The sequence below is a fragment of the Mandrillus leucophaeus genome, unplaced genomic scaffold, assembly GCF_000951045.1.
Source record: "Mandrillus leucophaeus isolate KB7577 unplaced genomic scaffold, Mleu.le_1.0 Scaffold98, whole genome shotgun sequence".
NCBI lineage: Eukaryota > Metazoa > Chordata > Mammalia > Primates > Cercopithecidae > Mandrillus > Mandrillus leucophaeus.
Window position 1 is genome coordinate 2,479,607 of NW_012110696.1, and position 11,339 is coordinate 2,490,945.

Consider the following 11,339-nt stretch of genomic DNA (forward strand, 5'->3'; position numbering starts at 1 on the left):
GCCGTGCACGCTGGGGCCGTGTACGCTGGGGTTGTGTGTGTGGGGCCGTGCACGCTGGGGTTGTGTGTGTGGGGCCGTGCACGCTGGGGCCGTGTGTGTGGGGCTGTGCATGCTGGGGCCGTGTCGGAGGGAGCTGTGCACGCTGGGGCCGTGCACACTGGGGCTGTGCATGCTGGGGTTGTGTGTGTGGGGCTATGCACGCTGGGGCTGTACGTGTGGAGCTGTGCACGCTGGGGCCGTGTGTGTGGGCCATGTACGCTGGGGCCGTGTACGTTGGGGCTGTGGGGGTGGGGGCATGTACACTGGGGCCATGTGTGGGGGGCCGTGTACGCTGGGGCCGTAGGGGGGGCGTGTACGCTGGGGCCATGTGTGGGGGGCTGTGTACGCTGGGCCTGTTGTGGGGGGGACCGTGTACAGTGGGGCTGTGTGTGTGGGGCTGTGCACGCTGGGGTTGTGTGTGTGGGGCTGTGCATGCTGGGGCCGTGCACACTGGGGCTGTGTGTGTGGGGCTGTGCACATTGGGGCCGTGTTGGGGGGAGGCGTGTACGCTGGGGCCGTTGTGTTTTGTAGAAAACTGCTGGCCACAGCCACAAGTCAATTTGTATTTTACTTAGTGAAGGTATTTTTTAAGCCTAGTATGTTAAATAAAATCGTAGCGTTAAACTGACAAGTCTTTTTAATTTTCAGGAGGGTTTGCATTTGTGTATGAAGCTCAAGATGTGGGGAGTGGCAGAGAGTATGCATTAAAGGTAATGAACCATTTAACACCTTCTCTGGTTGTTTGACGGATGTAAGGGAACTCTCTGGTGACAGTGTTTTCAGGGATGCGTCCCTGTTACTTACTTTGTTTCCTTTTACAGCCCGGACATACTTGTCCCTTTTACTTCGGCTGAAGCTCAGCAGTCTTGGGTGCTGCAGGAGCCTTGGTCTCCGGCTTTGGGCTTCGCACTCCTGTGGGCCCTGCCTGCCGTGTGGAGGGGGCTGTGCTGGGGGTGACCTCACGGTGAGGTCTGGGCCTCCATGTGCCAAAATAAGGGCTCTATGAATACAAGGAGTTTAAAAGCTGCTTGTAAGAAATATGTGTTGACAGCATGTCTGTAAATAGGGGTCACTGTGGGAGGGTCTGTACCGTGTGGTTTTGGCCTGAGACGTAAGAAGGTCCCATGTGCTGTCACCATGCTGGGCACCAGGGTGGCCCCCCTTTGAGAGCGGGCACAAGTGGGCCTGTTCTGGCGGTGTGCACGCATGCCGCCCCCGTGTCTGCAGAGCGTCTCCGCTCTGCCTTCTTGTCTGTCTCATTTTACTCTGGCCTGTTTGGAGGAAAGGCTCCCGTTTTTGCCTTTTCTTGTGTCCTTGGATCACAAAGATCTTTCGAGGGTCTTGATCCCCTGTCATGTTTTTACTTGGGTCAAAGGTGGAAATGCATGAAACAGGGGGAGCTGTATTGGACGCATTGCATTGCTCTCTCGCCTGCTTATGTCTGAGATGACGCATCGGGTGAAGTGGGAAGGTAAACTTTTTTTTATCTTTTGTGTGTGCTGTTTCCTGATACAGAGGCTATTATCCAATGAAGAGGAAAAGAACAGAGCCATCATTCAAGAAGTTTGCTTCATGGTATCCTTTTCCTGGAACCAGGAGCCAGCACAATGGCTTTGGCAGGCACAGGCCTGTGTCAAGCCGTGGCCGCCAGTGACCAAGAGGCTACTCTGTGACACTGTCTTTCATGTGTTAAAATCGGCTTTTTGCTTTTACCAAACTTATCTGTAGGCGACTTCTAGTAAGAAGCAGGTTTTTTCTGTTTCTTACTGCCAGGGTAGTAGTCAAAAGTTTCAGAAGTGTTGGGAATGGAGTTGTTCCTATCCAAGAGGTCTCCCTGCCCAGTGATGGGCCGGTCACCGCAGGGGATGGGCTGGTCACCGCAGGGGATGGGCAGGTCACCGCAGGGGATGGGCCGGTGACTGCCCTCAGACTGCTTGTGTTTCCGCTCCTAGCTCTGTTCACTCAGAGAGCCCGCTGACTGCCTGAGTGCGGGTTCAGGTGGACACGGCCGCTCCGCAGCCTCCCTGCGCACAGCCCCTGAGGGCCCTGCCTCCGCCTGCTGGGCACGGGATGGGCTTTGGTGTCGCTGTGGTCAGGTGTGTGTGGCCGGCGTGCCTGCCTTTGTCCCTGCCCTCTCCTGCGGCTTCTCCTGTCTCTGTCTGCCTTTCTTGTGCTTGTGGTCATCCACCACTCTCTCCCTCATCTTCCGCTTTGACATCTAAAATTGTAAGGGGGTTCGATTCAAGTATTCTGACTTCAGTGTCTTAATATTGTGTGCATTTATTTTTAAGCACACGGAACTGTGTACATGGTTCTGCACATTCTCCTTTAACAAGACAACTGCAGAAAAAGCTTTCCGGCCACCCGAACATCGTACAGTTTTGTTCTGCAGCATCCATAGGAAAAGAGGAGTCGGACACGGGGCAGGCTGAGTTCCTCCTGCTCACAGAGCTCTGTAAAGGTAACGTCTTGTGAAGGCTGCCTTGGTGCTTCTAACCCAGCGGAGGCCGGCCTGGTGCCTCCTGACCCAGCGGAGGCCGGCCTGGTGCCTCCTGACCCGGCCACACGGCTGTGAGACATGCCGAGCACCTTCTCTCAAGCTGTGTTGGTCTTAGCGGGAAGCGCGGGCAGCTAACAGGAGTTCTGTGAGAGGCCCACGCGGATGCCCCGTGAGCTCCCACCATCTGGGTGGGCCCCCTGTGTTGTCTCCTCGCAGAGCTGCGGGCAGCCAGAGAGCCGGGCTCCCATCCTGCCCGTCTCCAATGGCAGCACGGGGTGGAGCATGGTGGCCTTCCGTGAGCAGCGTTGAGCAGGGTGGAGGAGTGTCTGTCCTTCTCAGGGCTCTGGGTTCCCAGGCGGGTGGAGCGCAGTGGCCTTCCGTGAGTGGCGTTCAGCAGGGGTGGAGGAGTGCTGCTGTCTGTCCTCGTCAGGGGCTCTGGGGTCTTGGCGAGGAGAGGAGAGGCTGCAGAGGTGGACAACTCCAGGTCCCTCTGTGGGTGCCCGACCTCATGAGGGTTGAGCCCAGGAAGATGGCAGAACGACTTCGTGGTCCGTTGGGCAGGACAGGAAGAGGGGCCAGCGAACTGGGGTGGTGCTTTCGGAGAGTCCTAGGGGCCGAGTGGGCTGTGTGAGTGACTGCGGGGGATGTTGTGTTGGTGTCACTGGAGCCCACGTTGACTGGCCTGAGACCTGGCCTAGCCTTGCTGAGCTTCAGGCTGTGTCTGCAAAGGCGAATCAAGACCTGTGCCTGGGAGGGCGGCTCCACCCCCAGCCCCTGCCTCGTGCCGGTGCCCTCCAGAGCTCCTGGGCCAGGTGGCGAGGGGAAGTTGGACACTCGGGGAGGCCTGAGAGCTGCGGCCTGGCCACTGAGGGGTAGTGACACCGGTGGCTCCCCTGCATCTGTCACCCAGGCAGGGAGAGTGGGGACAGGAGAAGCTGGGAGCAGCAGGAGAGACAGGGGCAGGGAACCCCACAGAGGGAAGCCTGTGGAGAGGGCACCTGTAGTTGCGTGAGAGCTGTCGTCCAAAGCCAGCCCCTGCTCAGCCGCCAGGAGGAGCTGTTCCTGCATGCGGACTGGCGCAGGCCTGAGGGGACAGGTAGGGATGAGGCAGCAGGTTAGCGGAGGGTTTGGCAGGAGGGGCGTGTGTCCAGAAATGGAGGGCGAGCAGGGGGGTTCTGAGCTGAGGGGGGACCCCCGCACTGAGCAGGGCCCTGAGCTTCGTGGAGCGGGGACTGCACTTAGTAGGGGTGGGGGGACCTTTTGTGGGGAGCTTGCATTTAGTCAGGAGGCCCTGAGCTTAATGGAGGGGGGACTGCGCTTAGCAGGGTGGGGGACCCTTGCTTTGTGGGGGGCCTGCATTTAGTTGGGGGGCCCTGAGCTTGAGAGAGGACTGCGCGTAGCCGGAGGGGCTCTGTACTGCCGAGGGAAGGTGTCCCTGTGCTATGCTGGGGTAGCCCTGCGCTGAGTGAGGGAGGGTGGACTGTGGGGTGTGAGCTGCTGCCCTGCGCTGAGTGAGGGAGGGTGGACTGTGGGGTGTGAGCTGCTGCCCTGCGCTGAGTGAGGGAGGGTGGACTGTGGGGTGTGAGCTGCTGCCCTGCGCTGAGTGAGGGAGGGTGGGCTGTGGGGTGTGAGCTGCTTGGACGTATCGACTGCACCTGTGAGTGCCCTGTCGGGCAGGGTCTCCTCTCTGCAGCTGTGCCTGGGCGGAGCTGGGTGAGACCTGACTGCCTGCGGGCCCCTGGCTCTGCCCATGCTCCTCTGCCTGGGGGCCCCACCTGGCCCTTCCTTGGTGCCACGCCTGGTAGCTGGCCCAGGCCCCTCTGCGGCCCTCCAGCGCCTGTTGCCAGGGTTGTCCTGATGTGGGTGGCGAATGGGTGCTTGTCGTGGCCGAGAAGTCTCGGGGGTGGGAGGCGGTCAGAGCCGCCTGACGGCTGAGGAGATGCTGCCAGGTAGCCTCAGTTCCTCAGCTGACACTGTGGGGATGTGCCACTCATGTTTCTCAACATTGTGTTCTGCAACGTCAAACCTGGGCAAAATTTGAAGGCAGCACAGGGGGCATCCACTGTCCACTTCCTGCTCGTGGGGTTCCCCAGACTTGAGCGTGTCCCACGGCGGCTTTCCCTCTCTCCTTTCTAACCATTTAAAAAAAAGTCCCAGACATCAAGACCAGAAAGTCTCATAACCTTATACAGCCTGAGAGAAATTCCATGACGGCCACCGCTGTTTGTGCGCCTGAGAAGGTCCTCGCGATTTGGTGAGGCTGTGCTGTGTCATCTGTGCTGGGTCCTTCCTGTCCCTGTTTCCCCCATCCCTGTTTCCCTGGTCCCTGACACGCCGCTCCCAGCCCCTCCCGTGCGTCCTTGCAGTCCATGCTGGGCCGTCTCCCCCGTCCCTGACATGTCGCTCCCAGCGCCTCCCGTGCGTCCTTGCAGTCCATGCTGGGCTGTCTCCCCCGTCCCTGACATGTCGCTCCCAGCCCCTTCCGTGCGTCCTTGCAGTCCATGCTGGGCTGTCTCCCCCGTCCCTGACATGTCGCTCCCAGCCCGTCCCGTGCGTCCATGCAGTCTGTGCTGGGCTGTGTCCCCCGTCCCTGACACGTCACTCCCAGCCCCTCCCGTGCGTACATGCAGTCTGTGCTGGGCTGTCTCCCCCGTCCCTGACACGTCGCTCCCAGCCCCTCCCGTGCGTCCATGCAGTCTGTGCTGGGACAGCCCCCGCCCCTGACATGTCGCTCCCAGCCCCTCCCGTGCGTCCATGCAGTCTGTGCTGGGCTGTCTCCCCCGTCCCTGACACACCACCCCCAGCCCTTCCTGTGCGTACACCAAGGCCTCGTCAAGGCTGCTTTGTGTGGTCGGTTGAGGTGTCTGTCTGTCAGTCTCTGTTGTCCATGGCACTTTTTTCTCTGGATGTCCCTGGGCTTGGACACCAGCTCCTGGGCTGTGCTTCCAGGGCCTCCCACAGAGCTGGGAGGTGCTGAAACCGGCGGGATGCAGATTCCTCCAGTGCACGCGTCACACCATAGGGCCTCCCGCTCGTGGTGTTACTCGTTGTCAGTTTTCATTATAAAAGAATACGTGCTCACTGACAAAATACCAATAACACAGAGTTAGGCCAGGCGTGGTGGCTCACACCTGTAATCCCAGCACTTTGGGAGGCTGAGGTGGGTGGATCACTTGAGTCCAGGAGTTCGAGACCAGCCTGACCAGCATGGCGAAACCCTGTCTCTTTTGTATTGTAAAAATACAAAAATTAGCCAGGCATGGTAGCGGCTGCCTGTAATCCCAGCTACTCGGGAGGCTGAGGCAGGAGAGTTGCTTGAACCCGGGAGGCGGAGGTTGCAGTGAGCCAAGATCATGCCACTGCACTCCAGCCTGAGTGACAGAGCAAGACTCCATCTCAAAAAAAAGAAAAACCCAACAACAACCCAGAGTTGTATGGGTGCTTATAAAACTGGGATTTTACTTTATATAATTTTCCTTTTTAAAAATTTACCGTTATCAGGCATGTTTTTTTTGGAGACAGGGTCTTGCTCTGTTGCCCAAGCTGGAGTGCAATGGTTCATAGCTCACTGTAGCTTCAAACTCCTGGGCTCAAGCGATCCTCCCGCCTTAGCCTCTGGAGTAGCTGGGACTATAGGCGTGCACCACCATGCCCAGCTAATTTTAAAGAGTAAATTTTTCTTAGAGACAGAGTCTCACCATGTTGCCAGGCTGGTCTTGAACGCATGAGCTCAAGCAATCCGCCCATCTTGACCTCCTGTAGCACTGGGATTACAGGTGTTGGCCACTGTGCCTGGCTAAATTTTGTATTTTCGTAGAGATGGTGTCTCACTGTGTTGCCCAGGCTGGTCTTGAACTCCTGGGCTCAAGTGATCCTCCCGCTGAGGCCTCCTGAGGTGCTGAGATTGCTGGTGAGAGCGCCCTGCTCAGGTGTCTTTCCACACAGCGCGGTCGCTTTGTGCCATCCAGAAGGCTGCTTGGTTTTCCTGGTGTGGATGCATCACTGCGCCTTCTGTTCGAGGCCCGTGGGCTTCTTCCTGGGGCTGCAGCCTGCCTGCTGTGTGAGCCTTGCCCCACCCTCTGCCCAGCGCACCTGGGGCAACTTGAATAAAGGCCAGATGGGGCTTCCTGTTGGTCTAGTGATGGATGTTTTTCTGTTTATGTCCCTTGCTCGTCATTTGGGAGAGCAGAAAGCCTTTGCAAGGGGTAAATCTTGGCTCTAGACATCCCGGCTTTGGAAAGCTTGAGCAGGACATGTGTGAGAACTGAAGCTGCTTGGTATCCAGTGTGTTCCCAGGATAGTGTGCGTAAGGGAGTGGCGGGGGTGGGGCCGGAGCCAGCGGCTCAGCGCTGCTCCTGCGTGGGGAAGTGTGGGAAGGAGAGGGGTCGGGCCCAGCCCCTCGAGTCATAAATACATGAGGCAAACTAACACCTGCGCACCCTGCCGGCACACTCCCAAGGACTCCCTGTCTGGAGCAGCGTGTGCGGCTGGAGAGCTGAGCCGCAGGGCTCTGTGGATGGCACAGCTGTGCCAGGGGAGAGCCGAGGCATCTCTGAGAAGCGGGAGGGACGTGGGCTCCCCCGTGCAGCTGCAGGTACAGGGCTCGCTAGAGGCCTGGAGGTCGGACTCCGGGGATGTGCCCGGCCCCTCGCATGAGGCAGCCCCTCCAGCGCACTCTCAGGGAAGAGCCACGTAGCCGTTCCCCACTCGGCCACATACAGAATTTTTAGTTTTGAAAACCCCATTTATTCTCACTGAGAATGAGGCACTGAACAGGGAGGCCAGTTACCGCGGACACGGACTCGCCCATCCATGGTGTTGGAGCCAGCGTAGAGGGCAGCCCACCCCGTTCTGACTCCCCGGCCTGGCCTCGCCTCTCCCGGGTCTGTTCCTCTCTTTCTAAGCAGCCTGTTCCTCCCGTGGGTGCCCCTCATTTTTCCTGAGAGCCCCCCCGTTTCTCTGAGGGTCAGCACAAAGCTTTTGAGGGAGCTGTGGTGGGGGCTGGGAGGGCTTTCACCTGGGGTTGAGGGCCAGGGCCGGCCGAGCTGGGGGAGTGGGAGGCCCCTCAGCTGGGTGCCTGGAGACTCCATGGCAGGCGGGGGCAGTGCTGGGCTCTGCTGGGGGCACGCAGGCGGGTCCGGTGTGTGAGTCGATTCCAGCGTCGCCCAGCCCGAGCTGTGGCGGGTCCCAACCTGCTCTCACGCCGTGCCTTCGTTGTCAGTGGGATTGAGTCGGCTGCACGCTCTGCTGTGCGCAGGCACCAGGGGCTCAGTGACTCACCAGACACAGCTGATCCATGCCTACGCCAGATTGCTGGGTGGCTCAAAGAGCCAGGGGGAGAATGAGTCCCAGGAGAAGGGTGCATGTTTAGGTGGTTTGAGCAGAGTTGGTTCCCTGGGAGGTGAGCGGAAGGGGCCGTCTGGGAGGCATCCTGGCCGCAGAAGCAGCGTGCGAGGGGTCCTGAGGCCGGGAGGAAGGGAGGCCCGTGTGGCTGGGGACACAAGCTCTGGCAGCGTGGGGGAGACCCTGGGTGCGGGTTCCGTGGGTGGTGGCGCTGGCCTTGGCTCTGGGGCTGCGTGGGTGGTGGACTTCGGGGCGTGGAGTGGGATGAGCAGAGGGTAGAGAGCAGAGGCAGGAGCTTGGGGCTGAAGAGATGGAGCACAGGATGCAGAGGCTCCAGGGTGATGCCACACGTGGGCTGTGGCCAATTGAGATGGGCAAGACCCAGGGTAAGATCAGGGTAGGAGCAGGATGGGTTGGGTCTGCGCATCTGTGGGGGCCACGTGGGGTGCTGGGGTGACTGGTAGTGTGAATGCTCTGGTCCCCAGCAGGTCCTCAGCCCTGCATGCATCCCGGCTCCACACCCCTGGTTTCCTGGTTGGGCCAGGGCAGGGGTACCTGGAAGGTGCCAGCCACGGCAGGACAGGCTCCCTGGGGTGTGGGCCGCGTGCAGGCATTGAGACTGTGTGAATGTGAGAATGATCATTTGTCATCTAAGGACACGGAGTGTTCACTTAGAGGTTTGAGCACTTGTGTATTTGTACTCATCTCTCTCTGTGTCCATGTTAATGACACGCCTGGCTCGGTTGCCAGGACGCAGATGTAGTTCTCATGTTAACGACTCGCAGACTCGGCTGCCGGGACGCTGATGTGGTTCTCACGTTCACGGCTCGCAGACTCGGCTGCCGGGACACCCATGTGGTTCTCACGTTCACGGCTCGCAGGCTCAGCTGCTGGGACGCCGATGTGGTTGTTGCTTTGGTGGCGCTTGGGCGTCTTGCCCCCTGGCCTCTGCTCTGTGACTTGACTGTGGGGCTGCTCCAGGCCCACCCCTGCTGCTGGGTGGTGGTCCCACACGGGGCTGTGGTGGGCATCCTCATACCCGCAGCCCTTTCTGCAGCAGCTGAAGGAAAGGTGGGAGCGGCACTCAGGGTGAGCTCGACTGGGGCTGTGGCTGGAAAAGGCTATGTGGCCCAGCGTGGCGCAGTCTGTAACATGGCCCAGCGTGGCAGAGTGTCTAATGTGGCCTGGGGTGTGGCGGAGCCTGAAGCGTGGCCTGGCATGGCACAGTCCGCAACGTGGCCTGGGGGGTGGCAGAGTCTGTAACGTGACCTGGGGGTGGTGGAGTCCGTAGCATGGCAGAGTCCGTAGCGTGGCCTGGCGTGGCGGAGTCCGTAGCGTGGCCTGGGGCCAGGGAGGGCAGAGCACTGATAGCTCCATGGTGATGTTAACAGGAGAGGGTGGTGACTGCAAGTTGTCCAGGTTCTTGGCGTTTTGAACAAATTGGGCAAAACGTCCAGCCAAACAAAGAATGAAGCAACAAAAGAATGGAAGCATGGGCCGGGCGCGGTGGCTCACGCCTGTAATCCCAGCACTTTGGGAGGCCAAGGCGGGCGGATCACAAGGTCAGGAGACCGAGACCACGGTGAAACTCCGTCTCTACTAAAAATACAAAAAATTAGCCGGGCGCGGTGGCGGGCGCCTGTAGTCCCAGCTACTCGGGAGACTGAGGCAGGAGAATGGCGTGAACCCGGGAGGCGGAGCTTGCAGTGAGCCGAGATCGCACCACTGCACTCCAGCCTGGGCGACAGAGCCAGACTCCGTCTCAAAAAAAAAAAAAAAAAAGAATGGAAGCAGGGATTTATTGAAAATGAAAGTACACTCAACAGCGTGGGGGTGGCCCGAGCAGCGGCTCAAGGGCCTAGATGCAGAATTTTCTCGGGTCCAAATACCCCCAGAGGTTTCCCACTGGCCACTTCGTGCTCACCTCATGTAAACGAAGTGGTAACCTGCCATCAGCCTGATGGTTGCAGAAAGCAGCCAACCAGAAGGTCACACTCCTGTGCAAACATCTGATTGATTAGGAATCAGATTGGAGGCAAGGTTGAAGTTACAAAGTTGCAAATGAAGACCAGACCTGCAGTCAGGCAATTTCCCATCTGCCAGGCAGAAAAGGTCAAAGGGAGTCACCGCTGGTCCTTTTGTTACTCAGGTGTGAAAAGTTAGAATTTTCCTTTCCATTTAGTTTTGGGAAGTCCAAGTGAAACAGCGTTAGGTTCCCTGCCTCCAGACCCTGTTCTCCTGTCTCCATGTGAGTTTCATTCTCTTTTAGGGCAGCTGGTGGAATTTTTGAAGAAAATGGAGTCTCGAGGTCCCCTGTCGTGCGACACGGTTCTGAAGATCTTCTACCAGACGTGCCGTGCCGTGCAGCACATGCACCGGCAGAAGCCGCCCATCATCCACAGGGACCTCAAGGTAGCGGCTCCCTCCACACGCGGCTCACAGCCTCTGGGGGTTCCCGCTTGGTTAGGATGCGGGGGTGAGAGCAGGTGAGCTGCAGCATCTCACCTACAAGATGTGTGTGAGCCTCCCAACGGTGGAAGCGGATCTTCCAGAAACGTCGCCTTTCCAGCCCTGAAGGAAATTTCCGTCTGTCTCACAGGCCTTTGCCAACAGAGGGGATGGCCCCGCCTCTGTGCTGGGGGCCTTCACTCGCAGCCGGGGGTGCTCACAGCCTGGAGCTTCTGTCTGGAATTCCAGGTCCCCATGCTGGGCGCTTGCTCACTCCGTTCTCCGTGGGGAGCTGCGGACAAGGGTGCTCGCCAGTGGTGTCACTTCAGGCCCCCCATTCCTGCTCACCCTACGCTCCTTCCTCAGTCCCCCAGTGGTGTCAGTTCAGGCCTCCCATTCCTGCTCACCCTACGCTCCTTTCTCAGTCTCCCAGTGGTGTCGCTTCAGGCCCCCCTTCCTGCTCAGCCCCTGCCCCTTCCTCAGCCCCCCAGAGGTGTTGGCCCAGGCCCCCAACTCCTGCTCACCCCGTGCGCCTTCCTTGGCCCCTGGGCAGTCCTGCACTCCGCAGTCCCTCCCTGGTTTGGCCTCTTGGAGCCAGGAGGAAGCCCGGCGCTCCTCTGTTTGGCCCTGTCACAGGCGCTGGGATGGGGGGCTGGACCCCTTACCTGCTCAGCTTGAGGGGAGCTCTCTGCACTTCCTGACTGTCCCCCCACTGCACCTCCCATTCTGTTCATGGGCAGACTCCCCTGCCCATCTCTGCTATCATCACAGGTTTCTCTGAGGCGTGGCATCCGGGGGTTGCTGTGATGTGGGCATGAGCCACTGGCTACATGTAACAGGGCCGCCCTGCCTACCACACCACTACCACACCAGTGCTTCTGGGCCGGGGCTGGGCCCGCGCTCCATTCCTGCCCACCACACCGCCACACAGGTGCTTCTGGGCCGGGGCCGGGCCTGCGCTCCATTCCTGCCCACCACACCATCACACAGGTGCTTCTGGGCCGGGGCT

General features: G+C 59.5%; 1 protein-coding gene across 3 annotated transcripts in view; it reads left to right on the forward strand.

Annotated features, from left to right (window-relative positions):
• GAK (cyclin G associated kinase) overlaps positions 1-11,339 on the forward strand; it is an 85,849-nt gene that overhangs the window by 16,872 nt on the left and 57,638 nt on the right. For 2 of the 3 annotated variants that reach the window (XM_011970892.1, XM_011970893.1), the window contains exon 2: positions 10,152-10,294. In XM_011970892.1, the coding sequence (XP_011826282.1) occupies positions 10,152-10,294 (143 nt within the window). Of the gene's footprint in view, positions 1-687; positions 750-1,554; positions 1,615-2,385; positions 2,501-10,151; positions 10,295-11,339 lie in introns of all 3 variants that reach the window. The other variant, XM_011970891.1, reaches the window with a different exon arrangement.